The sequence below is a fragment of the Nanorana parkeri genome, unplaced genomic scaffold (genome assembly GCF_000935625.1).
Source record: "Nanorana parkeri isolate BGI_ZX_2015 unplaced genomic scaffold, ASM93562v1 scaffold1299, whole genome shotgun sequence".
Classification (NCBI taxonomy): Eukaryota; Metazoa; Chordata; class Amphibia; order Anura; family Dicroglossidae; genus Nanorana; species Nanorana parkeri.
Window position 1 is genome coordinate 428616 of NW_017307567.1, and position 18290 is coordinate 446905.

General features: G+C 42.6%; 1 protein-coding gene across 1 annotated transcript in view; it reads left to right on the plus strand.

The window, feature by feature from the left end:
• LOC108797579 (melanoregulin-like) overlaps nucleotides 1–18290 on the plus strand; it is a 42149-nt gene that overhangs the window by 22521 nt on the left and 1338 nt on the right. The window contains exons 3-5 of the mRNA XM_018569194.1: nucleotides 3086–3179; nucleotides 12146–12308; nucleotides 17984–18126. Coding sequence (XP_018424696.1) covers nucleotides 3086–3179; nucleotides 12146–12308; nucleotides 17984–18126 — 400 coding nt within the window. The remainder of the gene's footprint in view (nucleotides 1–3085; nucleotides 3180–12145; nucleotides 12309–17983; nucleotides 18127–18290) is intronic.

Below are 18290 nucleotides of genomic sequence, written 5' to 3' on the forward strand. Positions count from 1 at the left end.
AATTTTTTTTGAACCAGTGATGTCATCACTGGGTCTTTATTCTTCCTATGCAATGCAGGGAGATCATGGCTGGTGGGAGGAGCCATCAGGGTGCTGAACATGGCTCCCTGAAATAATTATAGCACCTTGCCTTAGTACTCTTCTCAGTCCTGATGCAGTCAGTGGGCTGGTTCTTAGGCCTTGTTCACACCAAGCGCGGAGCAGGTGCAGAGCAGAGCAGTTACAGACCGGATCAAAACTGCGTCCAATGTTTTCCAATGGTATTTTTTGCTCCAGTTCACATCGCAGCGTGCAGTTTCAGAGCAGATCCAGAGCAGGTGAAAAAACTGCAGCAAGCCCTATTTTACCTGCTCTGGATCTGCTCTGGAACACATGCAAACGCATTAAAAACGCATGCAAATGCCTGGAACGCACTGAAAGCCCATGTTAAACTAAAAAAAAGAAAAACGACCCGGAACGCATCAAAAACGCGGCACAACCCACCGCACTGCGTGTGCAGAAACCTGAGCGGATCTGCTCTGCATTTTGTGTGAACAAGGCCTTAGGAGGCGTTTTTCAAAAATTTAAATTCGTTCATGTGTGGATGTCAGTCTGGAGAAGTGGGTGTTACTAGGCAGGCTGTATTTGCATGCAGACCACCCTAGGTAATCCCCACATACTGTATGTTGCTGAGCTCCCATGACTGAAATATAGGGTTGCCACCTTTTCTTCCAGCGAAACCCGAACACTTTAGTGACGCACGGAAATTTATAGGGGAGAATGAGTCGTGGCTTATTCATATGTAAGTAGTGTCACCCATTCATGTGTAAATATCACAGTTGAGACTATTTTCAGTGGGGGGCCAGTAGCCCCTATCTTAATCTTGGTAGCCCCTGTCTGCCTGATATCTTCTGTCCAGGTTTCAGCTGCCATGAAACCTGGACACAGTATTCAAAACCCGGACTGTCCGGGTGAATACTGGACAGGTGGCAATCCTACTGAAATACCTGAAATCAAATGAAGAAGAGGGGCAGGCCAGGGAGACGGGCTCTATCTGACTTGCTGCAGCCTCTAAAGCAAACTGGCAGAAGCTCACAGTGTGCAGTGAAATCAGTAAGCAATTTTAGTCCAGGAGAGGAGTCGGTACAACTGTGAAAGACTGAACGGAATGTTGGGATTCAGTTTTCAAACAACAAAGCCGATAGTAGCAGGCGATCTCAAAAATCTCATATGCAGCTAAGGGTGACCTGTCATGGGGAAATATGGGGACTGCTATAGATGACATGCCTCAGCTGGTTACCTGGACCTTTTGTTGAATCACTGGCCCCAATACTTTGAGCCACTGAACACAACAAGTCCTTAGTGGTATCTTGCAAGTTTGATATTGCAACAGAGCACCAAGGACTTTGTGTTCATATAAATTTGCTGCAGCAGAACCAAGCATTGTCTGAGGATCAGTGGAACTTGCTGATTAAACAGTATGACTTGCAGCCAGGTCTTGTCCTTGTTTGTCCCTTCAAGACTTTAAAGCTGGCCAATAACTAATAGATTTTTGTATGAACGTTCATACGCAGAGATGGGAACTTGCCGGAATTGACCGAGCAATACCGTAATTTGTTATCTGGTTTCCAGGTCATTACTGGAACATTTACATCTCCGGAAATGTCATTCATTCTGGAGGTGTTAACACAAGCAAAGTGCAGCATGCGTGATTCATGTACATTGCACTTAGATTTAGCCAGTGGGAGGAGCAGGACAAAGAGGTGACCTCAGTGCTGCTGGAAGCCACTGTTGCCACCTGGTGGCCAGCAATGCTACCAGAGGGGTAAGTATATGTATGTATACATACATACAAAAAAGAGCTGCAAGGAGCATTATGCAAGGTTTTGTTTTTTTTTGCCACGAGATTTCACATGTCTATGAACCAAAGGGTTTCTATTTTTCTAACATATATTTAATTTCACAATATCCTGGACTAAGTAAATATAGAGGCTGCTATCACAGGCTGGAAAGTAGTGATGCGCAGGGACTTCATGCAAACCCAGTCCAAACCCGTGCAGCTTTGTGATGTGTAGTTGTGGGGCGAGCAATGCTGATTGGGGGGGCAGGGGGTCAGTCACAGTTTTGCATAGGCTTGGGTGAACTCAGGCAAACTGGGTTTGCACCAAACACCTGCTCATCACTCAAAACTGGGACTGCCATCCCTCCTCCTGACCCAATGAGTTGCAAAGAGGTGTATTCTTCTCCACGCAGCTATACGCCAGAAAGGGGCAGGGAATGCCCTGCTGCAACTGATTGGGCCAGGAGGGTGGAGTGGTGGTTACAGTTTTGAGCAGGCTTGGGCATATTCAGATGAACTGGGTTTGCAGTGCACCAAGCCAAGGATCATTACTAATGGACCGGAATACAAATTCTTTTGGCAGGTAAAACAGCTTTCATATATGTATTTCACCTGTTTATTTAGCTTTACCTTATCTGAGTTGTTGAAAAATAAAATGTAGTATGCACATAAATAGGACTTTCTTTATAGAGTAGCTGGTTATCAAAACCTGGTGCAGTTAGAAAACAACATGTTCAGATACAATGGCCTAAGTATCAAGGAAAGTTATCCCATGTGGTTGATTGAATCCACTGAATATCAATCGTAGAACATTTTGAGCGTTTTCAATGTATTTCCAAATGATCATCTACATTAAAGTTGCACAACTAGTTTGCAGTTACACAACTGGTTTGATGGGCAAGCTGACAAGCCACTCAGCATTGTTTTGTATAGGTTGCACTCGGCTCTGCCTCTTACAAAACCTTCCACACAAAGGCTAATAAGCAATTAGCATTTAGAAATGGTTGATTGTTGGACAGGTTCAGAGTTACTAAGCCACATGCCAGAGCTCTCAAGCTTTTTACTAGCTTTTCCTCTCAGCTTTATATTATCCAAGAGAATTCTTTACTCGGTGCCGGAGCTGGAAACATAATATTGCACTGTGCATGCTACCTGAGTGTCTGAATTTGTGCACGCTCATCACATTGCTCATATTCTGTGACTGTGGAAGGGAGAGGAAGGTGAGTCTTCAGCCTGCTGAATCCCATGTCTCTTGTCTTGCACTAGAATCCATGGGTCTGAAGGACTGGCTGTGTGCCCTGTGTTGCGTCAGGCTGGGGTGCATTGACCACCCAAAAAACGAGAAGCAGCCTTTAGTCACGTAAGTAGCCGTTTTGACTTTGTAATAAAACACAGTAGAATTGCATTTCTCCTAACCCTGGGGCTGTCAATAAGCTTGTGCAAAAGTATTTTACCTGCAAAGAGACTTGAAAAATATGTTATTTTGTATGACAGGTTTTATAACCTATTACTTGTGGTATGTAGAGCGCTCAGACCTCACCTTTGCTTCAGGACATTTTGTTTCTGGAACATAAGAACTCACAATAGAAAGGACATAATGCAAAGTAAGAGCACTAACAATGTCTAGCTATGTATAATGCACCAACGTAGACTATATTAGTGTGGCTTGCATAATTCAGACCCCATTCACACTTAAGCTGAGTGTCTCTGGGTGTTTGAACAAGCATTTTTGCAAGCATTTCCGGCTTAAGCATTTTTATATTTTTAGCCAATGCAAAGTTAGTTTAACAGGCAAAAAAATTCTTAAACGCACAGTAGGCATTTTTCATGTCCTTCCATTAAAGTCTACTGGTCCAAAATGCTTGACTCTGCTTCAAAAGAAGCTCATGTACTTTTTTGGGGTACAGGCGTTTTGGTGCAAGTGACAGAATGTTTAGGTGTGAACAGGGGCCATTAAAAACATTGAGATACCCCATGTCGAGCGATGTAGCACTTAGACATTCAAGCTGCAACTGCACGTTGCACGTTGGCCTGGGCATTGCACTTTATTGTCTAAACCCAACCCTTGGAATTCATAAAAAGTGTCCTAGATACTCTGTACTACTCTATCTCGGTGGTGCGATAAATGGCGGAACTTGCGACAGATTCCTCTACATTTCGGTATGGTATATATGGATCTGTCATAGCTCTCACAGAATTATCTCGAGCATCTCTCCTGAGAAGTGAGAAGCTATTGGGAGACATTGGGAGAGTAATTCATTTGTATCAGATATAATTTCCAGACAATCTTAATTCACACTTGCGTTTTTATGCAGATCTCTGTCTGCAAAATCTGTCAGGCTAGATGCTTTGTTTATGCTTCTAGATGCTTAAAATGAAGTGCGCTTTCATGCATATGCGTTTAAATGCATCTGTCCTTTGTCCACTGAAACAGTCCATTAAAGTAGCCAATGAGATTTCAGCAAATAAATGATCTTGCGTGGACATGCGTTTTGGTGCATTTAGAAGGTAAACTTGATTCCTGGAAGCACCTGACTTCTATTTTTTTTTTCTAAACGCAGCTAAACTGACTGCAGATAAAAGCATCTAAACGCAATGTGTGAATAGACCCTTTGGAAATCATTAGATGCATATATGTGTGTTTTAGAAAATACGTATAAACGCATCTAATTGCACCTAGTGTGAATGTAACCTAAAAGACAGATTTTGCTGCAGAGTTGTCCTAAAGATACAACACAATAACTACTCATGAGACACAATCAACAACTTCCAACAGGCAACAAGTCTTATTTACCTCCACTTTCCTTATCACCAATACTGTATGTTCGTATTCCTTTATGAATGTCTTGCAACAATAGCACTTTACAGAAAAAGTGTTGCAGATCGGAACTACTAACAATGAAAATGTCTTAGAATTAGTCACAAGGCATCCGACTACATAAAGACGGCCAGAAATGTGTAGCAAATGCCCTATTGTATCACCCCTATTGATATTTGGTAGGATGTTGCCGATTGAACTCTGTTACATTGCATTCAGCTATAAATATCAAAAGCTATGTACGCAGGAGGCACTGCACAGGAACACTGCTTGTGGGGTTCAGTGTAGCATTACTGCAGCTGAAATGCTTCACCTGTGTAGGTAATCCTTTTGCCAAACCTAAAAGACAAAATTCTAATACTTTTTACATGCAAAAACCCTTTGCAATTGGGCATTTTAAAGTGGAACTCCAGGCAAAAACTTTTTTGGGGGAACAGCACAAGTCATATAATGTTTTGGTTTCGGCTGGTTACTCTACCAATTCTATCTTCAGTGATGCTGAATATTACCTAGAGTGTTCTTTTTACATCATGGTAACATAACGTTCCAGCACCATAAAGTATAGAGATAGTGCCATGTAGCTACCCCCTCCTCTCCCCTCATTTATTCACAAAAAGGCTTGTGCTCCTTACCCCAGAATGCAAGGCATTCTGTGAATCGATAAGGGGATAGGAGGAATATTGAAAGTCATCAGCACTCCAAATGTGCTAAACATCCTTTTTATTAAGACGCTAGGCAAACATAGTGCCATCCGCAGGTCATACCAGCACCCACTTGTTCTACGGGATTCTGGTCTGGAGTGCGGTGGATCAATTACTACAAGTGGAGTGAAGGGGGGCATTCTGTGAAGAGAGGAGGGGCACATTCTGTGACTAGACGTGGGGAAAGAAGGGGTGCATTCTGTGAAGCACTGTACTAAAGCAGGAACTCTCAGTCGCATGGCCAGAAAGAGAAAGCTATGAGTAATATCCGTCATCATCTAATACAGGATTTATACAGTTACCAGCAGAGATTGAGCATTAGGTAATCATCATTAGAGGTAACTTCTATGGCTTGTGCTCTTCTACACAAAACAAACAATTGTTCCTGAGAGTTCCCCTTTAAATATTTATGCACTATTGTGTATTTGTGTAATGCATTTGTCCTGAAAGTTCTTGCGTACAACTTATGTTAAACACACACATGCATTTCGGCATGCACTACTGTTTGGTGGTGATACTATTGTTCTACTTGCTGGAGGCTCACAGACATCAGGAAGCAAATCCCTGCCTCTGCCAGGATGGCTGCTTCCACACAGAAGACTGCAAGTTAGTAACGGGGAAAAATCAGGGAAGACTATAGACAATACTAATGACTAGCCTTTTGCAATCTGCATGCCTTTTTTTTGGACACCGCTTCCAGCATTCTGTCCCTCTTCAATACCCTGCAATGATATTTCCTATTATCACATACAATAAAGTTCAAATTTGTCTGCCTGGTATTCAGAGGTTTAGCTTCAAGACTCTATTCCTTTGACCGCATGTCTTTGTGACTGCACAGTCCTGCACACCTCAGGCTATATAAACATATTTATCCCATGTGTTAAAATGACAGTTTCTTAATTTTAGTTTTTTTCCTGTCATCCTACTTGAGTGAGAGATAAGACACAAGACAGCCTGTCACCCCTTATAAACATGTCCACAAATCTTTGCTTCATTTCCAGTAATATATTTCTTCTATTTTGAGTTGTCCTGACATTCAGTTCATTGCACTCTAAAAATAGCTGACAGCAGTAGTATTTAAAATGGACAATGCTCAGCAAGAGCAGTTCATGTCCAGATATGTTGACATAAGTTGAAGATGAATGTTGCTTAATTCATAGCTTGGGGGGCACCCCTCCATTGGCTGCACTGTACTGACCGACAGAAGTTCCACTGCCTGTACACAATCAATCAGCTTTTAAGACCCAGTGTACTACTATATGGCTAGAGCTGCCTGTCCTTTTTCCACAGCTATGCAGCCCAGCTTTGGATATTTTGTGCTTTAAAAGGAAAGCAAAGCGAAAACTTTTTTGGGGGTTTTACTTCTTTTGGGTCACGAGTACTTTTACTAATGTAATCCTGTGACCCAAAGTCAGCATATAGCATGCTACTGACAGCTATATGCTAACAGTGTAGAGCCGTACTGCATTCGGGAAAGATCCTGACAATATTGATGGAATCCACCCCACTGCCTGATTGACAGCTGGATCTGCCTCTCTAGAGCCAGCTGTGCCAGCCCCCTCCCCTGTCTGTCCCTCCAATGAGTGCTAGAGGAACAGAGAGAGGAGGAGGGAATCCCTGCGTGAGTGGTCTCTAATGCAGCCACAACAACTAAGGATTGGTAAGCTGTAATATGATACATTTTTACTTATAATACACTTTAATTTCTAACTACAGCTTCTCCTTTAAACTGATTCTACTGTACATTCTGAGTACATAAGAATATTTATTTACACAGAGCTAATTACACATACAGAATATAATTAATGAAACTAAGAGGTAATAAATTAGATGTGTGTCGCTATAATAAAGTTAAAATGTGTTTCACAGGATGTAGCACTATTTAACAGTTGCGTCCCGAAGCCGGGCGTCACCCGGTCTCCAGACCGGGTGACACCCCGCCATGTCGTCATCGCGCGTGTGCAGCCATCTGATTGACGCCTGCCGGTGGCCATTTTGGTGATGGACGCCAGTGGAGAGAGGAGAGGACGTTCACCTGGAGGGATGAAGTATGCCGCCGGGTCCCCTCTTCTCTCCTGACACTGTCTGGCTCTCGGTCCATGAGCGAGTGCCTGACTTTTTAGAGGTGGTGTTTCATGTCAGTCATTTTGGTGTCACCCCTGCAATGGTGTAGCCCGGGTGCGGGCCGCATCCCCCCCCCTTGTGATGCTACTGACTTTTAATAAGTGTGGCCCTCTCATGATCTTAATGCATGTTTCCACACAAGTCTAAGAAGAAGCTGTAGTTGTATTTTACTGTTTGATGGAGACCGGCGGAGAACCTCAATGAAATGTGACAATGTAATGCTACTTTTTTAAGGCCTGAGCTGTCTGATATGCAAACATCCACTTGATATACAATTTGCATGGCATTTTTGTATTGCTTCTCACATGTTTAAAGAATTTTGAAGCATCTGGAACACAGTGATTTAATTTTGTTCATATGAAATAATGGTGCCTAATAATAATGGTTTATTGTCTGAGGGTTCTCCTTTTTATCTAGATCAGGGTATAGTAAGTAGTAGTTAGACACATTCAATTGGACTGTGCAGGAACATACCCCAGCATTTAAATCCACACGGGTAGCACATCCAAGCTTCATCCAATTACGTGGTGATTGGACTGGATGTCTGTGCTACCTGTTCTAAATGTTGGAGTATCTTCCTGACACTCTTTAGAACTTAGGAATGGGGTTTCTCAGTACGCTCCCCCTCTCCTTCCATAAGGTAATTTTTTGTACATTACCAACCAAGTGCTTGGCTCTAGCAGTGTTGCATAAAGAGAAGGGTGGTAGGCATTGTAGCCTTATGCAAATATAAACTTTTAGACTAGTCAAAGGCTTGTATAGTAGCATTGGGCCTCTAGCATTAGATCAGGGGACAATGCAGGAGAACTGAAGCTGCTATTTAGCCCCCAGGAGGGTGCCTGCTCTGCACTTTCTTTTCAGTGACCATGTGATAAGTGTAACTTGCTTTTAAAGGGACTATTAAATCTCCATTGAGTTTGCATTTGTACACATGGGATTGTGTTTTGCTTCTGACAAACTTCTAATCACATCCAGCCTTTTAGCCCCTTCCTTGCTACATGCACTTGCAGTGTCCTCTGCATATCATCCCTCTGGATCGGCTTCCTGATAGTGACATTGATGGAACATACCCCTGCAATGAACATCAGCAAGGCCACTTGTAGTCTTCAGGGACATTAGTGACAACGCAGCAGCACAATTAGTAGACAGTTATATAAACTCATAAGAGGAAGTACGTAAACAAAGACCTTCATTGAAGGATCCCTTGGTGTTATTATAATGAAAGTTGCAGATTTTAAAAAGAGTGAAAATAACTTTTTACATTCCAGTAATGTGTTAAAGTTATTCTTTGCTGAGCATGGTTTTGCAATGCATTTTTGTACCCTCAGCATTTCCTATTTTGGTGTGTCGTTCCTGTCGTTTTTTTCCCCTCTTTTAATGTCAAAGGGAATGCAAACAAAGCAACTTTAAAGCATCTCCGATGCATGTCATATTCCTTCCATGCGTGGAATATTTCAGTTGCTTTTGAGTCTGAATCAAGTGCGCATTAAACCTTTTGAGATTAATTTCCAATGCTTTTGTACGCAATACAGGAATACAGGGCTAAGATGGATAAAAGCAGCAGGAACAAAGCAGGCTCAGAAAAAGGTCAAACACAGCTGCTTTCAGAGCAAAATGGCTTACCCTGACCCTCCTATATGTACAGTTTTACCCGGTACAGTACTGGTTTTAAATATTGTGGTTGGCACGACAAAAGGTTACCTCAAAACTCAGTGATAGCAGAGGCGCCCAGTAACAAAAACATGAGCATCTAGGTGGTTCTTCAACTAGTAGGTATATGTTGGATGATGGATGTAAAAAAAACACCATCTCAACACGTTTTGTGGCTCTAGCTGGCCACTTCCTCAGGAGGGTGTGGAGAGACACATGCTGAGATCTAGCAGCGTCTCCAGGTATGTCTATAGAGCCATGAAACCCGTTGAAACGGTGACCATGTAAACCCAGGATTTTCCACTCAACACAGCATCATCAGGACTGAGGTCCAAAATGCGGGATTACCCCAGAAATCAAGACAGTTGGCATCTACGTAGTAACCTTATTTTTTAAAGAAGAACTCGGGTAGTTTTTTTAACTGACCCTTGTAGTGGAGCTACCTCTGCACTGCAAGGGTCAACTGCTCGTTTTGGTCTAGGGCTAAAAATAACAAAGTTATACTCTGTTGCAGCGCTCCCTTATGCCTGTCTCCTCCGCTGCAGCAATGGTATGTCCTTTGGTGCCTTCATATTCTATATACAGTGTAGAACATGATGACTCTGGGACCTTCGACCGCTGCAGAGGAGGGGGGACAGATGCTCCAGGGACCAAGCTAAGAGCAAGCTGCTTCCGAGGATCAGGTGAGTATACCTTTTATTTACAGCCCAAGACCAAAACTCTTGCAGTGCGGGGATCAAGATACATTACGCTTGATTCACTATTGGGCTATAACTGGCAATAACAATCATTCTTACAACCACGTGACCCTCCAGGATTTATTGTCCCTCACTACTGGAAATAAGGGTTAATATGGATGGGTATAGCTCAGTTAATTAAGCTATAAAAAATCTTAACTAAGAATTTGTTTTAGATCACTCCCAGTTCATATTTCAAAAAAAGAAACCACAGAGTTTGAACCTAAAATTGGTTACATGTTATCTGGAATCGGAAGCTGCTGCGAGATTAACCACTTACCTACCGCCACACGTCTTTAAACAGAGTGGTGGATGCTTATTTCTGCCATGACATTTGTAAACGGCACAGCAGAATTAACCATCTGTTAATGACTGAGATCAGCTCTGCACACAGTACCTGTAAACCAAGTGTCTCAGAGTGGCTTTTTAATAGCTGTGATGAGCAATTATAGCCATCACAAATGTAAACCATGCAGTGTTTACACTGGTAAGGCCGCCCCTTCCTCTTACAATGACTTAAGGGGTGGAAAGAGGAATGAATGAATTAATCAGATCAGCAGCAGTTGTGGATCAATATAATCCTTTTACCTCTCCCGTATATGTCCTCTTCAGTCCATCTCTGCATTGACCTGTATACTAACCCCATCATCTCCCTTATCCTGCACATCTGTACATTAACCCTTTCCTCTCCAGCCTCCAGCTGTATGTGACCTGTACATTAACCCTTTCACCTCCCCGTGTGTGACATTAAACCTTCAGATTTTTTAACATAAAACAATACTGTAATGTGCGCCTTACTGTAATCCATGGTTGTTTCCCTTCTCTTTGCTGCTCTTCCTTTTAATTCTTTATCTGTTCTCATGCTGGGCAGAACTTCTGTTTTGCAGCAGACTGCCTTGTCTCTGGAATGGCTACATGGTGTCTGTGTATAGGTTTGTACAGGTTTGTAACCTGAGCCAACACTACAGGAAGAGGCAGCCAGCTGCAAAGGGAAGTTCTCCCCAAGCATGAGAAGACATGAGGATTTAAAAGGAAGAGCAGCTAAGAGAAGGGAAACTACCATGGATTACAGTAAGGCACACATTACAGTATTGGTTTATGTTAAAAAATCTGAGGGTTTAATGTCACTTTAAGGTATGTAGTGCACTTATACCGGCATCGTTCTTCATTTCCAAAACATTTTGGCAAAAAAATAGATCACCTTAGGGTGTCGACTTTCCAAAAAGGACTTTTTTTTCAGGGGGGGGGGGATTTATACAGTCCTGGCATTTTAATTTCACATGCTTTATAGCAGAAAGTAAGGGAAACATATATTTTTGCCTTCTTCTTTTCCAGTGATTTATTATTAAATGCCATCGAAAGAAAGATGTCCAAAGCAGAATGTATAAAATGTAATATGGCTATAGTGTTGTCAGTCAACCTATCACAGCACTGCAAACCGAAAAATGGAAGGGGTATTACAGGCTGGTACTCAAGGGGTTAAAGAGAACTTCTAACTAAGACGACTCATGGAGGTGGGTCTAAACCCCTCTAATCTGATTTTGGTGTTATCAAAAGGCAACCTTTATCTCCCTGTTACTGAAATAGCATATTTGTCCAGTTTATATCCCTTGGGTTCTCTTAGAGCAAATGATGTTTCAGCCAATAAATGTAATTGCTTTATTGTGTTTACCGATCCAGATTTAAAAAAAAAAAATCTATAGATTTCACTATCCAATTATAACCCACACCTTTTATATCTAACCTCTTTCACATCTTTACCAAAAAAAAAGATTCTACATACAATCTATACAATTTTACTATAGGAAGTGACTAGGCCCCCAAATAAAAGGGCATCTTTATGTACCGGATACACATTCAGACCATGTCTTAAAGTTTTACACCAAGTTCAGGCCCCATATGTACATTTGTCTTCCCATTTTACAGAGCTAGGCCAGCAGATTCAATGGTGGGAATTTATCAAAACTGGAGTGACAAAATCTGGAGCAGCTGTGCATGACAACCAATCAGCTTCTCTCTTCAGTTTGTTCAGTTAGGATTTGAAAATGAAAGAGAGAAGCTGATTGGTTGCCATGCACGGCTGCTCCAGATTTTGTCTGCTCCGGCTTTGATAAATTCCCCTCAATATGTTTAGTGTGCAAATGTCCGCTGTGGCTAAACACTTGCCATAAATTTCTGCTCCTGAACTACAGTAGCATGTTGTAGCACAATAATGATATAAGCACACCCACGTAATTTATTTTCCCATGGGATACTTTTAACTTTTTCATTTTTTTTTTTTTTTTGTTCCTTTTATTAATAACAACAATAATATCCAGACCTACTCCACGAGTATAGTCCACGATGATGAGAGAAACCTGTGGAGCTCGCCCCATGACCTGTCTCACACGGAGGCTGTGGATGATCGCATGCTGCACTCTTGGATTCAGACTAGGTCCCAACTGGAGAAAGACTCTGAAGTGAGTGAAGTCAAATGTCCCTACTATGCAGAGATACCACCAGTTATTTATTAGCTTCCAGCTTTTCATTATAAATAGCTGAGTATAATAAATACAGTTGGTTTGTGAATTTGTAATGTCTTGAAGATGACACGCATAAGTAGTTCAGCCAGCTTATGGTTTTCTTGTTTCTAGTTGAAGTAAACCTGGCATGCGTTACGGATAAAACCATCTTTAGAGCGTTATAGGCACCACGTGGTGTCAAAAGACTTAAATGGTGTTGAAGTATGGTCTACAGTTCCCAAAATGTGGCATGCAAACCTTTCAGAAAAACAGCACTGCCACGCCCATTTAAATCCCATAAAAACAATGAAGGGAATTTCTCAAAACTGGAGTAGACAAAATCTAGAGCAGCTGTGCATGGCAAACAATCAAATTTTCAAATCCTAAGCGAAAAAACTGAAGAGAGAAGCTGATTGGTTGCCATGCACAGCTGCTCCAGTTTTTGTCTGTTCCAGTTTTGATAAATTCCCGGCAATTTGTTGCCAGAGCTCTGCATTGTGAAATGTAGCTTTGGGTTGTCTGTGATTTAACTTTCATAAAAACCAGGTAGATGCAGTGGTGTATTTAGGTTTGGGGCTGCCCTAGGCAAGACAAAACTCGGGCGCCCCCCCATACACTAAATTTACCCCACCTGGCTGTGGTCTCAGGTGGGCTCTGTGGTGGTCTCTACAGGATCTGTGGCGGTCTCTACAGGATCTTTGGTGGGCTCTGCGGGGTCCCCGGCTGCTAAGCCCACCATAGACCCTGCAGAGCCCGCCACAGATCCTGCAAAGCCCCCCTGAGACCCGGCTGAGCCCTTCACAGATCCTGCACAGCCCCCGAGACCCTGCAGTCCACCATAGACATCGCAGATCTCACCCCAGATCCTGCAAAGCCCCCTTGGGACCCAGCAAAGCCCTCCACCGATCCTGCTGAGACCCTGTAGGATCTCAGGTGGGCTCTGCAGGATCTGTGGTGGGCTTTGCAGGCTGCAGAGCCCCCTTTGAATCCTGCAAATCCCCCCTGAGACCCGGCAAAGCCCCCCCCAGATCCTGCAGCATCTCAGGGGGGTTGTGCAGGAATTGATTACTGCCAATGTCTGCATGCACTGGGTGGTGTCTGATGCTCCATGAGATTAGTTTTAAAAGTTTCAACTGGAGACAGGTTTTATTGAAATTGTTTCTTGCAACAGATGCAAGTTGTTCTTCAAAAGTGAACTAAAGCCAAACCCTTTTTTTTTTCTTCTTCTTTTTTTGCTTTAGTCCTCTTTTGGGTCAGAGGAGCACATATACTAATGTCTCTTCAGAGAGAAGACCATGAGCTGAGTTATCAGTGGTTTGTGAACGCTCAGCTCCCGATCTATAGAGCCAGCATGTGACAGCTGCAGTATGGCACGTCCCCTCTAAGTATTGGGAAGAGTTTATTTTACTGATACTTTTTTTTAAATATCTGTACCCAAGGTCCCATTGACAAGATCCTTCTAGGTCTCCTGCAATTGGTTACATCTAGTTCTGAACAAAAAATAAATATAAAACTGTTGTGTGTTGTATTGCTTTGATGTAAAACTCCAGGCAAATAATTATTTCATTGTTTGCCTGGAGTTTTGTATTAAAGGTATATAAAGTATATGTAAACCCTAACTAATGGCCCATTAACACCAATTGCGATGCGTTCCAGAGCGGTAGCTGTTGGAAGAAAGGCAATCGCTCACTAAACTTCCCCCTTCGTTCTGGGGCGGGAGGGGGCAATAGCGGTGCATTGAAGTCAATGGCACCGCATACACACACACACACACACACACACACACACACACACACACACACACACCCCAGCCCGCCGCCCGCTGTGCGATTGGACGCGTGGCAAAACATTGCCTGTGTTCTAGTCCACTGCGAACACAAAAAATGCTGCATGTTCTATTATTTGAGTTCACAGTGGACTGGAATATTGTCACTGGGCCCCCAGCCTCGGGCCCTGGTTCGGTAGGTCCACCCCGGTCGGTTGCTTACCCTGCCCTACCTTTCTAATGCAGCACCTGGGGCACATGCCCCTACTCCCTCCCTTAGCTTTGACTACTGGTAGTATTATTATACAGGATTTATATAGTGCCAACAGTTTGCGCAGCGATTTACAATATTAGGAAGACCTTTATAATCACACTACAATTCAAGACAAGATGGTAAGGAGGGCCCTGCCCGTTAGGGCTTACAATCTAAAAGGGAGGGACAAGTGATACATGAGGAGGTAGCTGTCTGGGGATGAATTGTTTTGAGAAAGTGATGGTTGAGCAGTTAGGTTGAGGTGGGACAGTAGAACTGAACCAGGAAATGGTACAATTAATGCTCTGGCTTTTCCGTGTGACGGAGGTGTGTACATTGCAGGACTGGCTGTACAGAAAGAAAACACCCTTTGCAGGTAACACAGCAAACATATGAGTAGTTAGTTTTGTTTGCCTAGTATTTTGCTCTACACATTGCGTTGAACTGAGAGTCAAATTGTTAGAGGATGTGGCTTAATTCTGGCTATTAGGGAAGTATTCCATTAAGCCACAAAGTTCTGTGACTTCTTTGTTTTCAAAGATTCTTATATAACAATTCTAACACTTTAACTCCAATCCATGAGGGTTAGTGGCTGCTCTGCTTAATGAGATGTGAACTGGCTAGAGGATCTGGAAGGAATTTGTTATCCCTAAGCTCAGCTTTATGCTCATCACCTGAGTCTCAAAGTGCTCCTGTATTTATCATGCTTACATGTTTCTGACGATCTCTCTCCAAACATAGATTTGCATTCTCTGATTCCTGCTACCCTATGAAACAGTTGTTTCCTAAAAATAGTATGCGCCAGATGAGGCATAGATATCGCCTATGTCGTGTAGAAAATTTCAGTGTATCTTTGGCCCTCCAGCTGTGGTGAAACTACATATCCTATTATGCCTCTGCAAATCTTGCCTGTGGCTGTCAGTCTTGCAATGCCTTATGGGACTTGTAGTTCCACAACACCCCCTGTCATAGACCATGAAATGCCAGTTGGTTTTGTTGTTGTTTGCACAGCAGCTCTTTAAAGATGTATTTATTTATTACAGGTATTTACTGTATATAGCGCTGACAATTTACACTAGAGTTGCACCGAAATTAAATTTTCAAAACGAAACCGAAATATTTTTATTTTTTACCTTTTTACAGTCGGGGGGCTCTGGGGAAATATTAGGTATCTAAACAGACCCCTGATATTTCCCTTTTTTTAAATAGAAAAAGAGATAAGGACACAGAGTTCTCAATCTATTTTTCTGCAATCCTTGTTATAAATGAACAGGAATCCTCTATACTGAGTGTTCCTGTTCATTCATAACTTGTGGAGATAGTATGTTTACCATGTCCACAATCATGAATGAACAGGAAGTGGTGTAGATCACTCCCATTCATTCATAATTGGGGACACAGTAAACATACTCTGTCCAATTATTTACAAACACTCAGCAATCCTGGATCGGCTGTCACAGGGGGCTGAGCGAGCGGTGCGGGAAGGAGAGCTGGATCTCTTCTGACAGGTGACTCATCCCCTGCACTGCCGGCCCGGCGTTCTGTGACAGCTGCCAGTTGTCTCTGCCCACACACTGCCGGTGTCCCGATCTGTCACAGGAGGCTGAACAGGGCGGTGTGGGAGGAGAGCTCAGCCTCCTGTTACAGCAATGACATCTGTCTCCGCCCCCACACCACTTTCCTAATCTTTCACAGGAGCGAGGAGGAGAGACGCCCCTACACCACTCGGCCTCCTCTGACCGTTTCTCTCAGACCTGCTGGGACACAGACCAGCGCCCAGCGGGGAGGAGAGACACCAGGGATGCACTGCTATTTCAGCCAAAAGATGGCACTTTTGGCATCTTGCCAAAAATGCCACTTTGGCCGATATGTTTTGGCGGCTGAAATTTCAGTGCATCCCTACTTTACACATTGCGCAATCACATCCCTAACTTGCATGCATGCATACATACAGGGCCAATTTAGACAGAAGACCATTAACCTACCAGCATGTCTTTGGAGTGTGGTGGGAAACCGGAGTACCCCAAGGAAACCCACACAAGCACAGGGAGAACATGCAAACTCATTGCAGATAGTGACCTGGCCGGGATTCGAACCAGGGACCCCAGTGCGGGCAAGGCAGAAGGGCTCACTAGTTTTAGATGAACAGCTACTCATCCCATTTAGAAGTATGACTGTAAAAGCTATCTTTGCTATGCAGAACAGATGATGTGGCTTATCATTTACATCTACTACAGAGTACATCTTATTGCATGTTGCCACTTTCAGATAAAGTAGGATAAAGAAATGTTTTAGGAGGAAGCTTGAAGAGCTTATGAAGTATGATTTAGAAGACTAATTTGTAATTACTTTGCAAATGGCGTTTTAGTCTCATGCTATAATTTCTTAATTTTGCTATATTGCAAACCAGTTTTGCGAACAAGAGGCTAAAGCAGTGCTGATGGCAAAAAAAGAAATTCAGGCTATCTAGAATATATTGCAGTTGTGCTAACATCCACTTATTGTATTTATATTCTATGTAATGCACAGCAGCCAGATACCAAAGAGTCCCTCCTGTATGGGATTGGGACAGCTTCTTGAAGTCTGTCCTATAAGATTTCCTCTCTCTCTTCATTTGATTTTTGAATGTGGCTGGTGGTCTTTTTTTATGTGAGAGAAACCACATAGGCTGCAGTGGATGTGTTTGGGTATAATTCACCATGTCTGTAACATACAGCACAGCTCAATGACCGCAGTGGTCAGTAATATGCACCATGCAGAATGGTAGTGTGGTGACCTTTACCTTACTGTTCAGTGGTGTAATGCCCTCTAATGTTGGTGGTCAATGGGGAAATGCCCCCTATTTTGGTGGTCAGTGGTAAAATGCCTCCTTTCCTTGGTTTGTGGAGTCAAACTGCAGGATTGTGAATTGAAGCACCACACTCTGTTTAATAGTCCAGATACATCTTTATTCAGTATATGGTTGACCCTCAACACTATAATGAATGAAAATGTATCAGGACAATTTAGTGGGAAAGTGCCCCTGTTCATTGGTACAATGCCCCCTTTACCTTGGTTGGTGTCAAATTGCAGGACTGTGAATTGACCAGATACAGCTTTGCCAGTTCTGTTTCTGTGCATAGGTGAAAGGACTATGCATGCGCTGTTGGGTGGGAGATCTCTTTTGTAGGGCAGTGCTTACAAAGGGGCTGGGTGTTGATATCCGATTAACCCAGTAGAAGACTCTAAGAGTGTGTCTCTGGTGCCAGGGTTCAGAGACACCCATAATTATCACCTTTGCTTTGCCTCTCTTTCCCAGATGTGTGGTGGTATTGCTTCACTGAGCTACCATGGCCCTGTTTCTAAAATAATTTTTGATTTTTATTTATTTGCTGCAGTACAATTTATTCAGAAATGTGCACTACGAATATTTTTATACTAAAAATGTTGTTGTATGTCTGTATAAAAAATGTATGGGTATATTCCTCTCAAATGGTTTTCTCAGGCTCTTGTATAAAAAAACTCTAAACAACTTGTTGTTCTAAAGAGAATCCAACATAAATCTCTGCAGTCAAAGTATAATTGGTTTGCTGGCTGTGTGTCTTCTCGTCATAATTCTTTTTCATCAACATCTAGGAATGGCAGAAACTCAACTATGAAATTTACACCTTGAGACAAGCAAGACGAGAAGTGAGAACAAGATGGAGGAAGATACTGGAGGACTTGGGTATGCTCTATGAAAAGTTGAAACTTAGCTTAAGTCCTAAGAGTTCTTTAAAATGGAGACTTTTCCTGCATCCTTTTTACATAATCTGCAGCAAAAATATTGTTACTAATAAAGTAATCTAGCTTATCTATGTGTATTAATCATCTTTCTCCAACTCCTCTGCTTTTGGGTCAGAGATCACCCAAACATTTAATGTTAACTGTTGTTAACTCCTGG